The 20,444-nt window shown below is 40.3% G+C and overlaps 2 protein-coding genes across 3 annotated transcripts in view; both read left to right on the top strand.

Moving 5' to 3' along the window:
• Positions 1-17,995, top strand: part of HERC5 (HECT and RLD domain containing E3 ubiquitin protein ligase 5) — a 42,263-nt gene extending 24,268 nt beyond the window's left edge. The window contains exons 14-23 of one of the 2 annotated variants that reach the window (XM_032861843.1): positions 1,793-1,906; positions 3,008-3,118; positions 4,561-4,731; positions 7,500-7,643; positions 8,698-8,864; positions 13,790-13,856; positions 14,741-14,811; positions 16,296-16,479; positions 16,571-16,673; positions 17,721-17,995. In XM_032861843.1, coding sequence (XP_032717734.1) covers positions 1,793-1,906; positions 3,008-3,118; positions 4,561-4,731; positions 7,500-7,643; positions 8,698-8,864; positions 13,790-13,856; positions 14,741-14,811; positions 16,296-16,479; positions 16,571-16,673; positions 17,721-17,926 — 1,338 coding nt within the window. In that variant the 3' untranslated portion in view covers positions 17,927-17,995. The remainder of the gene's footprint in view (positions 1-1,792; positions 1,907-3,007; positions 3,119-4,560; positions 4,732-7,499; positions 7,644-8,697; positions 8,865-13,789; positions 13,857-14,740; positions 14,812-16,295; positions 16,480-16,570; positions 16,674-17,720) is intronic. The other variant, XM_032861851.1, reaches the window with a different exon arrangement.
• LOC116870246 (60S ribosomal protein L23a) lies at positions 13,004-13,480 on the top strand. The gene has a single exon (XM_032861864.1). The coding sequence runs from the start codon at positions 13,010-13,012 to the stop codon at positions 13,478-13,480; it is 471 nt and encodes a 156-aa protein (XP_032717755.1). The 5' UTR covers positions 13,004-13,009.
• Positions 17,996-20,444: the final 2,449 nt, after the last annotated feature.

Below are 20,444 nucleotides of genomic sequence, written 5' to 3'. Positions count from 1 at the left end.
TTTAGTGACTGTGTGTGTGTGTGAGAGAGAGACACACACACACACACATTTTCCTTGGAACATTATCTTCTGGAATTCTTTGAGGGCTGTGTTTCTCCAGGAAGATTTTCTTGTACCAGGTTCCTAGAGACACCACATCTGTTAGGTACTACAGTTAAATTAAATTCTTGGCTTGAAGCTCTTCAGATCTCCAGGTGTGGTCTGAATATGGTGTGTGAATTTTCAGGAAAGTGCTTCTGTGATTGCAAATTCTGTAGGTGACTTTTTTCCCCTGCAACTTGGCACCATTTTGACTAGCTGCGGTTTGCTTCCTGGAGTTGGTGTCAAGGTACGGTGGTGGACTGTTCATTTCTAGCTTACCCTCACTCTGATGGTTTAGCCCTTTTGGATGCCTGATTTATGAGATGGTTTTCTATCATTGGCCCCATAATTTGAACAGAATCTGGGTTTTGTCTCCGTTCCCCAAAGCCCCAAGCATTGCAGACTGAAGTTAAGTTCCCCAGGTTTGGCAAATACTCTGAAGGCAAATGCCACTTTCACCTCATTTTTGACCTGGTTATTTCATATCTACTTACAATTTTGGTGTTGCATTAAAAATATCTGTTTATACTTCATCTTGTATTTCTGATTGTTTTCAGCGAATAAAGATACCTAATCTGCCAAACTGCTTTAAAAAAAGAGAATTCTGCCATACTGCTGAAATCAGTGGCCTTCATCTCTGGCTACTTTTAAAGGTTTTGTACAAAAGAGAAAGATTAATAAAAAAAATAATTTGAGTTTTGAGAAGTTGAGAAATTTACCAAAAAGTATAGGAAAGTATATTCTCATGAGCTTTTTCCACTTGCAAAAAAGGAATCCTGAGAAATACTGAAGCAGTAACAAGAATCCTCAAGAAATCCTGCTTTATCCTTTGACTCTTAACGGTGACATTAGATTATTTGTCAGGCTCCCTCCCCAAGCTCAGGAGCGAGACCACAGGAAGCCACAAGGATAAAACACCCACTTTTTCCACAACTGGGGATGTGCAAGGCTGAGATCAGCAGGTTCCAGCGGACCATATCATGGAGTTGAAATATCTTCATGATGCTCTGGGTGGTGGTGCTGGAGGTTTGGATCATCTAGGGTCTAGGTCAGGGTTAATACAATATTCCAGGTGAATGGAAGCCAAGAGGAGCTTTTAGAGGATGTCTTGAGAGTGAGTCATTTAGGCGGGGACTGTGCCCATCTATGTCAAGTACCTACTGTCACTCACGTCCAAAGCATGTAGTGTCATTATCAGTGTCTTCACTGACTGATGATTAGTGCTCTTGTAGGGTGTCCATGTGATACCCCTGGTCATTGGGCGATGAAGGCTGGAAGACACCCCCCCCCAGTTTAGGAGGGGGGTGTTCCACACATCCCCTATCAGAGGGAGACGTCTGTAAATGGTATATTGTTAAGCTCTGAAGAACAGGACATGATACATTGGGCCCCAGAGTACTTTGGATTTAGGCTGTGATTTTAGGCTGTGTTTTTCCTTGGACCTAAAATTCTTTAAAGCTTTTCTATGAATTAAAAGTAAGTACAAGTAAGTTTATCATCATATCATCAATTTCTGCTATTAAATTGTAGGTATTCTTTATGTTCCTGAAAATTTGGGCCTTGGCCAGTGGAGGAATTGGATAGAACTTTATTCTGGTCATTGAAAAAGAGTGTTTAATTTGATGTTTATGCTGATAATCTAATCAACAGCCATAAAGCAGAATTGTCTTTATATATGTAAAACTTTCTCATGGGCCATATTTTATTAAAGGTAAACCAGGCCGTTTGTCAACTACCTGAAAATATTTTCAAAGTAAACGAGCTTACGCACTGGCTTGATTTTTATGGGGATGCATACAGAAGGTCTGCTTGGAAAATTAACTCTGTAAGTATAGCGTGTTTATTATTTATTTAGTAAAGATTCTATTTTTTAAAACTAATCTGTACACCCAGTGTGAGGGGTCAGACTCACAACCCATGAGCTAAAGAGTTGCATGCTCTACCAACCAAACCAGCCAGTCACCCTATTAGGGTATGATCAGAGGGTGGAGTGAGTTAATGTAGGTATTTGTGCTGTAACTCTTATGCATGGGTTTCCAATCCTTGTACCCTGCAAAATTGCTCAGAAGAAATAACAGGGCTTACAGGAAAAGTGAGATAGTCCCCTCAAAACCAATGCAGTTTTGTAGCCAGAGCCCTCATAGAAAAGTGGTCACTACCTTAGATCACTTGGATCAACAGGTAAGCAGCTCTTGGAGAGCACCACAAGAATATGAAAATGCACCAAACAAGAGGGTAGAAATGTACTCACACTCTAATGAGAGAATTGGTGGTACTGAGATGGCGCAGATGGGAGTGGGGCTTTCTTAGGTGGGCGTACAAGGCATCATGACTCACCAGGTGCCAGCAAGCCGAATGGGGCTGCAACTTTGATGGTGGCTCTGGGTGTGTCCTTTTTTTATTTTCTGAAATTAAAGCTGAAGGGCTGTTCCTGCCAGTTCAGCAGCTGACCTGAGCTTTTTTTCCTTCTCTCTGAATGTTGGAATTCTGCCCCTAGCACATTGACCCTTAACTGGCAGAAGTCAAGTACGAGCTCAGCACCTATCCACATTATATCATTCACCTATTTTCCTCAGTGCATCTGAACTAATTCACATTTTGAAAGTGCACATTGCTGCAGAACAAACTCTTTGGGAAAGTGTCTAGAGTTTACAATTGATTGCTAAGTTAAATGAGCACTGAAAAATACTAGCTCAATTTTTATTTATTTATTTTTAAGTACTAGGTTTAGATATCTCTCATTGATACACACAAAACATTTTATTAGAATTTTAGGTATCTAAGTACTACTGACCAGCAATTTGGATTGCTTCTGCCAGAAGAACTGAGACCTTAAACTAAGTATCAGGGATTTTAGGCTGTGAGTTAAGGTGTAAGATTTCTCTGTTCTTTCATTTGTCAGAATTCTTGCCATTTCCATTTTTAGGACACTTCAGTAGACACTCAGTATCCTGTCATATTCAGTCATTTTCCATTTATCTTTAATATTCTGTCGAAAGTCAAACTACTGTATGCAGATTCACTTTTAAAAATACAGGTATGTATGCCTATTTCTTTGTCTTCATTAACAAATCAGATGATAAATGCCTTATATAAGTATACAATATGTTGGGGGTTGATAACATTGAAAACAATGGTTATAATATTGATGGAGCTTAGACTACCAAAGGTGGCAAGAAAGACTTGTAATTTGGATTGGCCTGGCTTTGAGGCACATTAGGGCCTTAGCAGTGGAAGAGAGAGCAGCATGGACAGCTCCTCTAGCTTGTGGGGCTTTTGCCTTGAGGTTGGGCCCTGTATACAGGTCTTCTGTACAGCACCAAAAGAGGCATAGTAGACTTGGGCTTGGTTGGGATTAGCAAACCCATATTTAAGGAGCCCAGACTAATTAAAAAACAGAGCAGTGGGAATAGAGGGGACAGAGGACTCTTGAAATGCGGACACACATAGATGGCTGGTAGTCTAATGGTGCCATGATCAAGGTTTGTTAAAAGTGTCCTCTTTTCAGTGACCTGTCATCGGGTGAGTTGGTTCTATTTGTCAACATATCCAAAAAGTTATTTTGAACTTAAAACTGAACTATCGAAAATGCCTCCGGAAATGAAAGCGCACAAGAGCGCTGCTCTTGTTACTGCTTTTATATATGCATCTGGATATGTATATGTGCAAATCATATTCAAATATAGGTCATAACATTGGATACTTTTATATAATGCAGTTAACCACTATAAAACAAAATGGGAAATTGATTTATAAATATGACCATTGATGAAATATTTAACAAAGGAAATATGAAAGGAAAAAAGATACAAGAACTTTATTTTCCTTCAAGTCTTACAACTCCTCTCTTAATTTTTAGCAGGCCTCCAGTGATAATTTTATGGACCTAGTATTTGATTGTTCATTGTGCTGAGAGCCTTAGACTTGAATTGCCGTTTGGTCAGATAGACAGTCTGTGTGTGTGTGTGCGTGCGCACGCATCTGTCTTTCTGTCTCATACATAACTTTTTAGATTATCTGTGCCCTAAAATCTCTCATTGGGTTTTTCTCCTAGCATAGGATATCTTTAAAGGGGTCTCATTCCTGAAGTTTCCTGCAGCATACTTTCTTTCTGAACTTCTTTTCCAAATGAGGAGGTTATGTTCAGCACACTGCTTCAGTGCTTGCTAATCATTCTCTTAACCTAATGATGGCAGTTAGCTTTGGTAGCTGAAGTATTAATAATTGTTGCCAGATAAAGTGGACCAGTGGAGGCCACACCTGGTCACTTTCCTGCTTACACTGGTTGGCTCCACAAAATTTTTCATCCTCCAGGTGTTTCTTGGCTCACAGAGGGTGAATGCTGAATGGATGGCTTCTCTCCAGTGTCTTACGTAAATAAGGCTCTGTTCATGAACGTGACAAGCACTCATAATAAATGGAACCAAATTCCCACTTAGAGCAAATGGTGAAGTGAGTGAAACATTTCTCTTTTCCTAGGAGAAGAAATTTAGAGCATGTATGCGGTTGGCTGGAATTGTGGAACAAGGAGGGTCTGAATTAGCTTTGCTGCCCACTTTGAATCTAACAGTTAGAAGGAGTCACTTGATTGAAGATGTTTTGAGTCACCTAAATCAGTTTGAGAATGAAGATCTGAGGAGAGAGTTAATGGTAAAGTATAATTCTCAATATTTTTGCTGCTGAGAGAAGGAAAACAAAAGGATGGACAGTGGGTCTTGAAGAGAAGAAAGAATTTCCCTTTGCCATGGAGTGTTGCCCCGATTCCCCATGTAGCTGTGAATACCTGGGAATAGCTGCGGGCACTTAGTTGCCCTCGGGCTGAGGAGCAGCGGTTGAAAGGGTTGTCCTCCCCAGCCTGGCAGCTAAAAATTCCAGAACTACCCGTAAGAGGTCCAGTCCTTCCTGAGGCCTGACCCAGCCTAGTTAGTCACCCCCTGGGGAGGGTTCCAGTGAGATCAGGTTGACACAGAGATTTGAGGATTAGTTTCTGCTCTCATATATGTACCCAGATTGCTTTGTGGAAAAGAGAACTTCCTCTTTATTAACTGTAGTTTTTTGAGGGTATTATTTTAGAAAGCCCCATGTTCTGAACATAAATGATCTCTGGTTTAGTTATTCTATAACTTGTCTTACTAGTAGATATTGGACACAGGATAGTAATAATATCTAGTGAATCTGGTGAACATTTTCCTTGTGCCAAGAACACTGTGAATGCTTCACAAATATTTATGTAACCCTTTCAGTGACACTGCATGGAAGGTTCTGTTTTTCCTTTGTTTTGCTAATGTGGAAACTGAGGTACAGAACGATTAGGTGACTTACCCAAGAGCAATCCAAGCTGAGAAGTATCAGAGCCAGGATTTGGGCCCAACTGTTAGGCTCCAGACTTTCCACTTAATCATGACAAAGATTTGCCTGATGATATTTATTAGAATGTTTTGATAGACCTTAGTTTATCACGTCTCCTACTCAGATTAAAGAATGACTTGACTCAAGTTCAAGACACTATTTTTAAAAGTATGTTGCACTGGGGTTTGTGGTTAGAGGTAGCATTGCCACATATTTTTGCATATAGGTAGTTTTTAAAAATCTAACAAACTCATTATGTGAATCTTAACCTGTGATGGCAAGCCAGCCCACTGAGTTATTTTAGTTCCACTTTTATAGTTCATCATCCCTTTTAAACATTTAGGTAACATTTGATGAGCAGCCACCATTTTCAAGACTGTGAGAGGCGTTTTGCATGTTTTTCTGTTTAATCTTTCTGATAATCTCGTGAGAAAACTGAGGCTCTGTGAGATGAAGAACCTTGCCCATGGGAAGGGACAGAGTAAGGATTTGACAACTTAGATTTTACTTATTTTTTTTTAGAGAGATGGGACAAAGGGGAAGGGAAAGGGAGAGACTCCCAAGCAGACTTCACACTGAGGAGAGAGCCCAACACAGGGCTTGATCCCAGGACCCTCAGATCATGACCTGAGCTAAAACCAAGAGTTGGACACTTAACTGACTGAGTTACCCAGGTGCCCCAATACCTCGTCTTCTAAAGATTTTGAGTAATTTACTGAGGTTTGAAACGCACATCTCTAGAAAATAGAAGAAGCATCCATCCATTTAAAGCAGTAAAAGGAGCTTTTGGGGAAGTGCCATGGAACATCCTGAAGGCAACTTTGAGCAGGCCTTTGCACAGGAGTGTGCGTCAGTCAGAGAGAAGGTAGAGTGGAGAGGAGGGTTAAATGGCTGCAGGTGGTAGGGGAAGTTTAAAGAGAAATCGAGCATCCAGGGAAAGCGGAAAGGTGGAACTAGCGCAGAACTGCAAGAATTTCTCGTATTAAAGTAGCAGGAAAAAGAAGAGAGAAATAAAAAACCTAGTTAATGCTTCATAAGAGAAAGTAAGGGAGAAAACAGTGTGAAGAAAGAAGAGGGGATCAGAAGTGTAAAATGAGCTCATGAAATCAGGGAGAGGAGACGTGCAAACGGTCCTCGGAATTCAGGGGTTCACAGGTTCTTGGTCCTCTTGAAGAGAGCACTTAAGTAGGGAAATAGTTTTGGAAGTTGGTGTACCTGATTCTCCAGAATTTGGTGACCTAGAGTGGAAGCCAGTATTCACTGTATGAGACAGTGGTGTTGAGATTTTCTTCTTTTAAGAGTAAGGGAAAACTCAACACATTTGTACACTGAAGTGAGGGATTCTAAGAATGAAGGGCAGGAATGAGTGAGTATTTGAAGGAGCAAAGATGGGTTATGGTGGAATCATCCTAGGAAGAGATTGGTGTCCCTGGGTGCCTTCTCAAGGAGTAAACAACGAAGCCAGTAGGTAACTTGTGCGTGCTCTGGTTTTTCAGCCTTTGAAAATCCAACTATTATTTATTTCTTTATGTTTATTTTCATTTAACTTAATGTTCCTTATTACATAATAATGATGCCAATTGAGGTCAGCTTAGTAGCTGAAGGTAACAGGCTTGACAGATACAGGATTAAATCTAGGCTGCACCCCTTCGCTGTGTGTGACCTTGGGAAGTTAATATTTATTAAGTTCTTTTTTTTTTTTTTTAAGATTTTATTCATTTGACAGGCAGAGATCACAAGTAGGCAGAGAGGCAGACAGAGAGGAAGGGATGCAGGCTCCCTGCTGAGCAGAGAGCCCGACACACGGCTTGATCCCAGGACCCTGGGATCATGACCTGAGCCGAAGGCAGAGGTTTTAACCCACTGAGCCACCCAGGTGCCCCAGTATTTAAATTCTTGAAGCTCATCGCCTCATAGAATTACTGTGAAGATTAAACGAGTAAGATGCTTAGTGCTTACCAAATACTTGGGTCCATAAATAATGTTCACTCTTATGATTATTAAGTGAGTCTTAATACATAGCAATACAGAGCCCTGGAAGTGATATATTATTTGCTGTGTTTCTTCAGGTTTCATTTAGTGGAGAAATTGGACATGACTCTGGAGGAGTCAAGGTAGAGTTTTTCCACTGTCTGTTTGAGGAGATGACCCGGCCAGAATATGGGATGTTCATGTATCCTGAGGAGGCTTCCTACATGTGGTTTCCTGTCAGGGTGAGTCTTCTCCTTTTTGCTTACAGTTATCAACACAGAAAAGGCACGTCATACACCATTGGAAATTAGGTTGTCTAGACATTTTCATTTTAGGAGAGGAGTTATTGATACATATAATTATGGAAATAGCCTTCAGTTTTAATAAGGTGATTATTTTCTTTAAAATGGAGTCCCCTTGGGACGCCTGGGTGGCTCGGTTGGTTGGACGACTGCCTTCGGCTCAGGTCATGATCCCGGGGTCCCAGGATCGAGTCCCACATCGGGCTCCCGGCTCCATGGGGAGTCTGCTTCTCCCTCTGACGTTCTCCTCGCTCATGTTCTCTCTCACTGTCTCTCTCTCAAATAAATAAATAAAATCTTTAAAAATAAAATAAAATAAAATAAAATAAAATGGAGTCCCCTTTCCCTGTGTTCCCAATTCTGCCCACACAGGAAAACTTAAACAGTGTATGTTTTTGGCCATTAATAGAATGTTTGGATAAAAAGGAACCCTTCCTTTCCCAGGTGCCCATTTTTTTGCTCAGTTCTATTTTTCCTTGTGAATTTGAAAATTTCTTTTCAAATTTTCTTTTGAAAGCATGAAAAGAAAGTGAAAACTAGTTTATGAGGGTTCTATTAGTGTGGTTCTGATGTGGTTCTATTAGTGTCCCTGTGGCAGAGATTTAACTTGACTTAATGACTGCACATAAACCCTAAATATTCTTATCGCAAGCTTTACTTTTTTTTTTTTTTTTTTTTAAGATTTTGTTTATTGAGAGAGAGTGTGTGAGCCAGCAGGGGGAAGGGCAGAGGGAGAGGGAGACAGAAAATCTCAAGTAGACTTCCCACTGAGAGTGGAACCTGACGACAGGCTCCATCTCACGACCCTGAGATCGTGACCTGAGCAAAATCATGAGTCAGAGGCTTAACTGACTGAGCCACCCAGGGGCCCCGCAACCTTTTTGATTTTAATTTGTGATTTGACTTTGTGAAAGGGAGAAAAGGTTTAGCTAATATGAATATTCCATTTTACTTGTAAAATTTAAAAGACATTAAATTTTTTTTCTCTTTTCAGCCTAAATTTGAGAAGAAGAGATATTTCTTCTTCGGGGTTCTTTGTGGACTTTCCCTATTCAATTTCAATGTTGCCAACATCCCTTTTCCACTGGCCCTGTTTAAGAAACTTTTGAACCAAACACCATCATTGGAAGACTTAAAAGAACTGAGTCCTGTTTTGGGAAAGTAAGTAGCATAGTTCTTTTTCTAGAACTCTACATAATACATATTTAGATATAGGTATACCTCGTTTCATTACCTTGTGCTTCATAGATAGTATGTGCTTCATAGATAGTAGTGTTTTTTACAGGGGCATCTGGGTGGCTTAGTGGGTTAGGCCTCTGCCTTCGGTTCAGGTCATGATCTCAGGGTCCTGGGATCAAGTCCCGCATTGGGCTCTCAGTGGGGGACCTGCTTCCCCCTGCCTCTCTGCCTACTTGTGATCTCTCTCTCCCTGTCAAATAAAAAAAAAAATAGTTTTTTTTAATAGGTCAAAGGTTTGTGGCAACCCTGTGTTTAAGCAAGCCATTTTTCCAATAGCATTTGCTCACTTAGGGTCTCTCTGTCATATTTATGGTAATTGTCACAGTATTCCAAATGTTTCCGTTACTATTCTGTTTGTTATGGTGATCTGTGATCAGTGATTACAACTTGCTGAGAGCTCAGAGGATGGTGAGCATTAAAGTATTTTTATTTTTATTTTATTATTTTTTTATTATTTTTTATTATGGTAGTCACCATATAGTACATCATTAGTTTTTGATGTAGTATTCTAGGATTCATTGTTTATGTATAACACCCAGTGCTCCATGCAGTATGTGCCCTCCTTAATATCTACCACCAGGCTTACATCCCCCCAAAACCCTTAGTCTGTTTCTCAGAGTCCACAGTCTTTCATTGTTCGTATCCCCCTTTGACTTCCCCCTCCTTCATTTTTCCTTTCCTTCTCCTAATGTCCTCCGTGCTATTCATTATGTTCCACAAGTAAGTGAAACTACTTGATGATTGAACATTAAAGTATTTTTAAATTAATGTATGCACATTTTTAAGACAATGCTGTTACACACTTACTGTAGTGTGGTGTGAACATAACTTTTAAATGCACTGGGAAACCAAGTAATTCTTTTTGACTTGTGTCTGCTTGGATAATTGCTTTATTGCAATGTCTGGAATCAGACCTGCAGTAACTCCAAGGTACGCCTGTAAATAAACACACCTCCCCACCCAAAAGCATTTTCATGTTCAGCAGCAACATTCTAGGTACCTTAGGTCAAGTATTATTTTGGGAAGAACTGTTAGATAATAATTTAACTTTTCAAATTAAGAGAAGTCGATTTCCCCTATGATTGGTCCTTAATGCTTATATTAATCTTTGAACCTTATGTAGAAACCGTTATGGGCAGAGCATAAGTTATACCCTGGTGTGAATTTGCAAGTGACGTTTGTTTTAAATCTTGTTTCTTCTCCTCACCTTTAAAGTGAAAACTTACTTCTAGGTTAAAAAGCCAAGCTACCACCTCACAAAAAATCCTGGTAATAGAAAGGGGTGTTGAGTTTCCTCAACATCCATAAGAAAAATGGACATATAGAAAGGAAGTTAACCCACAAAGGAGTAACAGAATGGCTTCACCTCCCCAGTGCTCATGGAATGCAGATGAAAATCAGAGGCCAATCTGCTGCCCATTTACAGTGGTTGGAAATACTGATGCTATATGGTGTTTGCCAGGGTTTGGGAAAAGGTTTGCTCTAATTTCAGGGGTTGGTAGTGGACGTATGAGTTGGTGATTCCTTTTCAGAGAACAGTGTTATAGTACTTACCTGAATCAGAAATGTATTTGCCACTTTAGCCTAGCAGTTTTATCTCTAGACATTTAATTTCAGAAATAATAGAATCATGCAAGGCTGTTTCCATACTAATGTATATTACATTACATCATTCATAATCTGTGGAATTACCTACATGTTCTTTAATAAGGGAATTACTTACTTTTGGTATATTTATGCAATGAAATCCTATGTAGATTTTTAAAAGAATGAGAATGGTAGTATGATTTTTTTTTTTTTTTTAACTGAGCAGGCCAGTGGGAGAGAGGGAGAATCTCAAAGCAAGCTCCTGCAGGGCTCAGTCTCATGACCCTGAGATCATGACCTAAGCTAAAATCAGGAGTTTAGATGCTTAACAGACTGAGCCATCTAGGTGCCCTGATCCTATTATTATTATCCCCACTTCACAGGTAAGGAAACAAACACAGTTTGGGTAACTTGTCTGACACCCTATAGTGCAGAACCATGAATTGAACAGAGTCTGGCTCCAGCATCCAACTATTAATCATTATTACTAATTATACTAATAAGATAAGGAAAAACATCAGAAGCACAAGATTGGGCAAGGAGGAGATAAATTTATTGTTTTTTTACTGAAACAGTGAAAATGACCTAAATAATGCTTATGCCTGAGAAGACTTAATACACATCAACTTAATAAATGTAAAGATCATTAAATCTGTATCAGTATTCCTCATGCTTTTAGGTCTTCAGAATCTTCAGAAAGCTGTATTGAGGACAGTACAGTGGGTGCAGGTTTTCAATGGAAGAAAAGTGAGAGTTCAGACACTGATCCAGGCGCTTATGGAACTTGCTGGAGGTAGTACACTGGATTAATGGGAACAGGACTGTCAGTTCATGCATATGGGAAAAAATGATCATTGATGCCTTATGGCGTATGCAGAAATCAGGTTCATGTGGGTGAAGGACTTAAATAGTAAAGCAAAAATGTTGAAAGTATGGACAAATATCTTCCTTGCTTTTGGAGTCTTTTTTTCTTTTTTAAAGATTTTACTTATTTATTTGACAGACAGAGATCACAAGTAGGCAGAGAGGCAGGCAGAGAGAGAGGAAGGGAAGCAGGTTCTCCACTGAGCAGAGAGCCTGATGCAGGGCTCAATCCCAGGACCCTGAGATCATGACCTGAGCCGAAGGCAGAGGCTTTAACCCACTGAACAATCTTAAGAAAGACATCAAAATTACCAATATTGAAGGAAAGATGATAAGTTTTAACTGCAGTAAGATTAAAGAATTTATCTGTTCTTCATGAGCTACCTTAACAAAAGGGGACAACGCTCCCTTTTTTAATTAAACATTTAACAATTAAACATATGTCAACTGTTACTTGTGACATATTTTTGGGGATGGTAGAAAAATGGGGTAGGGAAGGTATCCATACAGGTAGGTGTAAGATACTAGCAATGTTTGAAGAGGTAGGTTCTTTGTAAAAACACCCCTAAATTAGTGCATAAGTATTCTTTGTAAGTATTCTTTGTAAGTATTCTTTGTAAAAACACCCCTAAATTAGTGCATAAGCCATATACATGGACAGATAATGACAAGAGTATCATGAACCAGTTCCCATCACTCCCTCTCCTCACCGCCCCCCTTCCAAAACCTACAATGAATAACATATGGTGTGTTTTTCACAACTGTGTAATAAAAAATCCAGGGGGAGGGGATAGTCAGCTTGGATTCCACCTTCCAGAGGCCTTCCCTGGTGACACATCCCTTTAGCAAGAGTTGACCAAGGCTGTATATGGACACTTACAGAGTTTCTGCACACAGCTCACTGTGCTGTAGGGAGGCTTCCATCTGCATAGCTTACCTACGAGTCTCAGTGTATTGACAGTAATGTCTCAGCTTTACATCCCTTATTGCTGCCTCATTGGGTGCTTGATAGATGTTTGTGGAATGACTACATGAGAGAATGAGCAAACACAATGAGACATAGGACTTTATTACTTTTTTTGAAGATTTTATTTATTTGACATCACAAGTAGGCAGAGAGGCAGGCAGAGAGAGAGAGGAAGAAGCAGGCTCCCAACTGAGTGGAGAGCCCAATGCAGGGCTCGATTCCAGGACCCTGGGATCACGACCTGAGCTGAAGGCAGAGGCTTTAACCCACTGAGCCACCCAGGCGCCCCAGGACTTTAAAAATATAAATGAAGTACCACAGGACAACAGAGGGTGGAGATATAAAAACACTGGCTGCTCTCCATGTTGGTGTAACCTGTATTCTCACAAATGTCTTGAAACAGTTAAGGTAGTTAATTGTCACATCTGTCTTAAGCTTAATGATATTGGGACAGTAGATACAGAGAAGGTGCTCTGACCTTCTCATTCCTCCAATTTCCTAAGTGATAACCTGACATTTAAAAGGAGATTATTTTTCTGTAGGTACAGTTCAAAAGCTTAAATAAAGGTAACACTGATTTGCATGAGTTTCAGTATCAGATACGTTATCAGTCCTTTTCCATAGAAACCTATAACCAGCTTTTACGAAGATGGCGCCGAAAGCTAAGAAGGAAGCCCCTGCCCCTCCCAAAGCCGAAGCCAAAGCAAAGGCTTTGAAGGCCAAGAAAGCGGTGCTGAAAGGCGTCCACAGTCACAAAAAAAAGAAGATCCGCACATCACCTACGTTCCGACGACCCAAGACTCTGCGTCTCCGAAGGCAACCCAAATACCCTCGAAAGAGCGCCCCCAGGAGAAACAAGCTTGATCACTATGCCATCATCAAGTTCCCCCTGACTACTGAGTCAGCCATGAAGAAAATAGAAGACAACAACACACTTGTGTTCATTGTGGATGTCAAGGCCAATAAGCACCAGATCAAACAGGCTGTGAAGAAGCTCTATGACATTGATGTAGCCAAGGTCAACACCTTAATCAGGCCTGATGGAGAGAAGAAGGCATACGTTCGGCTGGCCCCTGACTATGATGCTTTGGATGTTGCCAACAAAATTGGGATCATCTAAACTGAGTCCAGCTGGCTAAATCTAAATACAATTTTTTCATGATAAAAAAAAAAAAAAAAAAAAAGAAACCTATAACCACTGAGTAAAGGAAGGTAGGATAAAGGGAAGAGAGCTTGCAGAATTGCAAATACTCAGGAACTTCACGCCTGTCGATGAGGTCTGGCTATCAGTGCACAGAGAAATGGGCATTGTAAACTAGTGACCGGACCTCCCACCTTCACAATAGTCCTGCATTTGACATTTATTTAGATGATGTGTCCAGTGATTATAGTTACTGACTTTTAAAAAATAAAATTATTTATTCTTTAGGAGTTTGCAGACGCTTCTGGATGATGAAGGTGATGACTTTGGAGAAGTATTTTATATCTATTTTAATGTGAGTAATGATAATAACCAGATTACAGATCAGTTTTAACCATATTAATCCTTTACATCTTCAGATTCTAGGTATATCACTCTTTAATAAAAGGACAAACTTCTGAATTAATGCAGAAGTTTTTTTTTTCTTCACTTTTTATGAGCTGGGCCTATCAGTTAGATTTTTCTATGTAACAGCACTTAAACATAGTGGCTTAAACACAATTCATTGAGTTTCTGGCCTGAATCGACTTGCCTGGGCTGAATGGTTTACACCTGCCTTGCTCGTATACCCAGTTGTTGGCTGGGTTATGGAATGTGGGCTGAAACAGCTTTTCTGTTCTAGGGGGTCTCTTGTGCTCCAGTAGGCTTGTCTTTATAGAATTGTCATAGGATTACAAAGAGTGGGAAGAGATGGCAAGCCTCAACATACAAGCTTCTTTTTAAGCTTTTACTTACAGTAGAACCTATTGACCAGAGTAGCTCACATGGCCACAGCCATATGCAAGGCTGAAGAACCGAAGTCCTCCTTTTGTGGGGGTGCTGGGGGGTTGCACAGCTATTGCAAAGTCACACTGCACAGGGGCTTGAATACCAGGCTGGGAAGAAGTTGTGACCGTTTTTGCAAATCCACCATACTATGTCTAATTATATAAAGTGACTATTGAAATGTGGCATTTGCCCAATTTTTTCAGTATAATAAATAATTCAAGTTTTTGTAAAAATTAATTTTTCATTCTGCATGATAAGATAGTAACTTTTTACATGCACATTCCTTGTTTGTATGACAAAAATGCGTACTTTTATAAGATCTTGAGAAAAACAGTATGCTTTAAGGTGTTTTTGTTGATAATTGCTTTGGATTGTTTTGGAGATACTATCTGAGTTTATTTGTGGTTACAGGTGCATTGGGACAAAAATGATATAGACCTAATTCCTAATGGAAGTTGTGTCATTGTTGACCAGACTAACAAGTATGTACAGAGAAGTGAAATATTTGTTTTGTTTATACACTGTTTATTTCACTGGGCTCTAAAAATGTATTAGAGTTCTTACCAATTAATCACTTTTTAATGACAGTGAGGTGGTGTATATTGTGTGTATGTGTGTGTCTCCTGGAGTTTATATTCTGGTAGGGAAGGAAATAGCTTTCGCAGAGAGGCCTTCCCTTATTGTCCTGTCTAGGTTTATACCACTAACTTCTGTCTCTATCTCCTTACCTGTTTCACTGTTTCTTTTCATATCACCCATTACATACCTTTAGGATTGCTGCTTGCCTGTATTTCCCCAATAATAAATAAGCTACTGCAGAATAAGCTCCTGCAGTGAGCTGCTTGATGGCAAGGACTAGTCATGTTCATCATGGTACATCTAGTACCTAGAAGAGCCACTGGTCTGTGGCAGGCACTTAGTATTTATAATGTTACTACATGGTACTGTGGTGTCTTGAGTTCTCAGGCCCTTACAGGATTCTGTTTTAAAGCCACAGTGTGGGATGAGAGAACATTCCACTGATAGTCGGTCGGAGTGGCAGAGAGATACCACCAGATGCACATTCTGGTGTAAGCCAGCCAGCTATTTTTCTTCCATCTTTTCATCTTTATTTTTAAAAAAGAACTTTGAAGTCTGACATACAGAAAATTATACAAATTAGTATACAGATCAAGAAATAGAACATTTCCAGTTCTGTAGTATATTTTATGAATATTCTAATTCACCTATATTATCACTGATAGACATACTGAGGTTCTCTGCCTCTTCACAACTACTTTTAGCCTAGTCGCTTTCCCTGAATCAGCAAATGGCCCAGAGGGAAAAACCGCAAGTAAAATGCTGGGCTCACTTTGCAGGGGGCTTCCCCTCTCTCTTAATACTTCCGAGGCCTCTTGCATCTTAGGTTTGGAAGCCTAGAGCTAGATGTGTTTTTGTATACTCTCTGGCTTTTTCTAGTTCTTCTCATTGGGAGTATTTGGGGTATGCTATCCCATCATAGCTAGATGTAGAAATCCCTTCTGTATTTGTGCTTAACCACAAATACTAATATTAACTACTGTCATACATTCAGACAGTATGGAAGACCATAAAATAAAATGGGAAATTTTTCCCATCTCTCAAGCCTGTTTCCCAGAGCACTATCAGCACGTTAGGTTTTATACTTCCACACTTTCTCTGTTCTAATCTGTGTCCTTTCATTTAACTGTGTGACCTTGAGTTATTATATAACTTCACCAAGAAACTTCTTTTCTTTACTAAAATGTCCTAAGAATCTGCCCTGAGAGTTGTATGACAATTAAGTTAGATATATGAAAAATAGTCAAGTGCATATGGCTATTTTTTGGCACTGAATTAGGTGTTTTAGTTCTCATTTTATTTTTGGCTTTCTGCCCATCTTCCTGCCCCCTGCCAGTTTCCTTCAGGGTACTGCAGTAAGCTGAAATAATTTTTTGTTTCATTAAAGGAGAGACTATGTTTCTAAATATGTCAATTACATCTTCAACATCTCTGTGAAGGCACTTTATGAAGAATTCCAAAGAGGATTTTACAAAGTGTGTGACAAGGATATTATTGAGTTTTTCCATCCGGAAGAACTAAAGGATGTGATTATTGGAAATACAGATTATGACTGGGAAACCTTTGAGAAGGTATATCGTAAAGGCCTAGAAGTTTGAATTTGAATTTCTTGTTTATTATTTCCTGAATATGGTTTTTTTCATGTGTATTTTTTTTTTCTAGAATGCACATTATGAAGAGGGATATGATAATTCACATCCCACCATAGTGATGTTTTGGAAGGCTTTACACAAATTGACTTTGGAGGAAAAGAAAAAGTTCCTTGGTAGGTATTCTATCAGGAGTGATCTAGAATCTTAGGTCTCTCTTGTGGGATACCTAAACCTTGTTTGTTGTAGACACCATTTGCCACAAATCCTTGTGTAAGAGCCACTCCACGTCCAGTTGGATGTTCTCTCTGCCAGCCTGTGTGAACATAAAAAAATGTTAATATGGGTCATCTTTCTTGTGATTTCAGCCCTGCCTCTTGCTTTCAGATGTCCCCTCAGTTCTCCATCCAAGTTAGATATTTAGTCTGCTTTCTGTATTTGTGACTCCCATTATTCAGGCCTTATGGGATTGGCCATATTTTACAACGTCATTGCCTCCAGCCCTTTGTGTCTCCCCTACCACATTTTGATCTCTGTTTCATGCTTACTTGGTTGTTTACCTGCAAATTTGCTTAACGACTTTCTCATATTCTTCCAAAATTTCCATACTTATTTTTGAGAAACATTTACCTTCTTGTTCTTCTTTTTGTGGATAACATGTATGTTGGAAGATAATCAGGCTTCTCCAGAAGCCCAGCCTGACTTTCCAATCTTTGCTTTATAGGAAATCATTATTTCAGCCAAACATTTCCATCATCTCTACATTATTGAGCTCACCTTGTGCCCTCCCACCTCCAGGCTTTCTCTGAAGCTCCTTGTCCTGCCTCAAACCCTCACCCACCTCCTTGTTGCGGCTCTAAACCTTCCCCTTCTTAAAGATCCAGCTTAATTCTGAGCTCTCCAAAGTCTCCCTGGTCATCCCAGCCTGATTCTTTCTCCCTGCTCTGAACCACACTCAGCATTTTCACTCAGGAAGCACTTAATTCCATGATGGCTCACCCTTTTGTTTTCCCCTTGCTATTTCTCTTTTTCTGCACAAGAATATATTTCCAACTAGACTGTAAGCTGCTTGAGGGACAGCGTGTCAGTGCCCGATGCAGGCTGAAGTGGGACTCTGCACATGGTCCCTCCGTAAATGTTTTGAATAAGCACTTTATTTTTCCCCCTCTATAAAAGTCTTGGTCTCTGGGAAGCAGATCACTCAGTTTTATTCTTCTTCTCAGTGTTTCTTACAGGAACTGACAGAATTCAAGTAAAAGGTTTAAAGAACATGAAAATAACATTTTGCTGTCCTGAAAATGTGAATGAAAAAGATCCCATAAGAGCACAGACGTGTATTAGTGTCCTCTACCTTCCCAAATATTCTACAATGGAAAGAGTGGAAGAAGCACTTCAAGTAGCCATCAACAACAGCAGAGGATTTGGCTGACCCGGCCTCACGTTCTTTACCCCTTTATGGTAATATTTTCAAAAATAAAATTAAGAACTCAAGAATTAATGTGAAAGTCCCACTATTCATTGTGTTCACCTGCTCTTTCAGAACTGTGTTTTTGCATATGAGATATTTTGATAATGTTCTAGATTAGGCTGTTAGAACAAGGTGACCCCAAAACATAGTGCATAAAAGACCGAATTTTGTTTTTCTCTCATAAGCATCTTGGCTGAGGTGGTGCTTCTCCTACTCCCACTGCTCAAATAAAGGTCAAATGACTTTCTCATTGAAAATGTCCATGGAAACTGCCCATTTGTCTTAAATCTTCTATATGGCATTTGAAACTGTTGACTTCTTTCTCCTCAGAACTGTTGTGAACTGATAGACTGTGGCTTTCTTTTTCTTGGCTTCTTTCCCATTTCCTTTGCTTGTATTTCTTACACTCCCCTCACCTCCAGTGCTAGTGTAGTCCTCTGTTCTCACTCTGCACACACTCCCATCACCTCCTTGGTTTCTGCTCTGTTTTCATGTGATGGTGCCCAGATCTCTCCGTGACCTACAGGAACTGGTCAATTCCAGTCCCAGCCATTTTTTTTGGTCTAGTAGTCTGTATCTCCCTGTGTGATCTTTGGCTCATTAATCTCAGCATGTCTAAGAAAATTACTGTTTCCTGTAGTCCACGGCTCAATGTTATCACCAGGATTTCTAGGCAGAAGCCTGCAATCCTCATCCCTCCTCTTTATCCACACATTCAATAAATCAGGTCCTAACAGTTCTTGTTCTTGTATCTAGATCCACACCACCCCACAGAACTCTCGAGGCTGGAAACTGCCCGCCCCCCATATCTGCACTGTTCAATAAGGTAGCCTTATGCTATAGTAAGGTTTAGTGTTTGAAGAATTTTGAAGAGAGAAAATGTCAGTGGTGGGAGAAAGAATATGGAGCTGTGCTGCCCAATTTGTGGCTATTCAGTTAAATAAGGGAGCCTGGGTGGCTCAGCGGGTTAAGCATCTGACTTCATCTCAGGTCATGATTTCAGGGTCCTGGGATGTAGCCCTGAGTTGGGCACTCCACTCAGCTGGGAGTCGGCTTCTCCCTCTGGCCCTCCCCACTTGGTGTGCTCTGTCTCTCAAAATCTTAAAAATAGAATTAAATAAAATGTAATCAGTCACACTACCCAGATTTCAAGGGCTCAGTGTCTCCATGTGATGGGTGGCTAATGTGTAAGTGCAAATACACACACTTGGCACTGACAGGTCCCAAACCTACGAACCCCTGTAGTTCTGCATGTGCTTTTTTTCTTGCAAGAAGAGCCACAGTATGATATATCAAGATGATTTGAAAATCAAGCAGTAAAGTCATAGTTCATTGTTATCAGACACCCCAGATCCTTTATCAGGCATGCCCCCTGTGCAGCTCTAGCCTGCCTTCCCACCAGTGCTCTGTATACACAGTGTACTTCACTCTAGGCATCTATAACTATCTCAAGTTCCTGAACAGGCCACAGTCTCTCCTGTGTTGTTGTTTTTTAAGATTTTTATTTATTTATTTGACAGAAAGAGATCATAAGTAGGCAGAGAGGCAGGCAAAGAGAGAGGGGGAAGCAGGCACTCGCTGAGCAGAGAGCCTGATGTGGCTCTCGATCCCAGGACCCTGGGATCATGACCTGAGCCGAAGGCAGAGGCTTAACCCACTGAGCCACCCAGGCACCCACTCTCCTGTGTTTTTATTCATGCATTTTCTTACTCCTGGAAACTTCTTATCCCACCCCAACCTCCTGACTCTTCCTTACCTCCTCTCTCTTCAACTCTGCATCCCAACTCTGGGTTCTTCCTCTTGTTTCTCAAAATTCACTTAATCTATGGCCACCTAGTAGGTGCCACACCAATAAATATGTGTGGAATATGGCTTCCTAGCTCAGCGTTTCACAAGTGCTAGCTTTTCTGAGTACAATCCTCATTATGGTTCCTTCCAAGGGCTTAGTTGCCATTGGTTCTTCATATGAGTTAGCCAGAAGTGCCACCTAGTGGCAGATGCGGAAGATAGCAATCACGTCCATATGGAGCCTTTCACTAAGGGACAAAGCTTGGAGAAGGAGACAGGCCTTTCTCCCCACAATCTCCCCACAGCTATACTCAGTAGTGAGACTCTTACTATGGCTCTTGAGGGTGCTCGGTAATTTCATATTTTCTACTTCCCTTAAAACAACCACCAAGTCTGGAAGTAGGTATCATTTTCATCTTACAGATCCAGAGTCAAGTTCAGAGAACTTCTTAGCCCACTCTGCAGAATTGGAAGAAAAGAGGTCATGGCAAGTCTTTTTTTGTTCTCTCAGAATGGGAAATTCTCACTTTGAAAGCTTTTAGGGAAGGATCTTATTCACAAGATGGGTAGTAAAGGTGGTCCTTGTCAGCAATGCTGAGGACACTAAGGAAAATAATCTCATTAAGAGGCTTTAAGGAGGCAAGAGTTCCCATCATTGTTAGTGAAAGTATAAGATTGTATTTCTTGTGGT

The sequence above is a fragment of the Lontra canadensis genome, unplaced genomic scaffold, assembly GCF_010015895.1.
Source record: "Lontra canadensis isolate GAN:19392208 unplaced genomic scaffold, GSC_riverotter_1.0 scaffold1, whole genome shotgun sequence".
NCBI classification, from domain to species: Eukaryota; Metazoa; Chordata; class Mammalia; order Carnivora; family Mustelidae; genus Lontra; species Lontra canadensis.
This window is presented reverse-complemented; position numbering and strand designations above follow the sequence as displayed.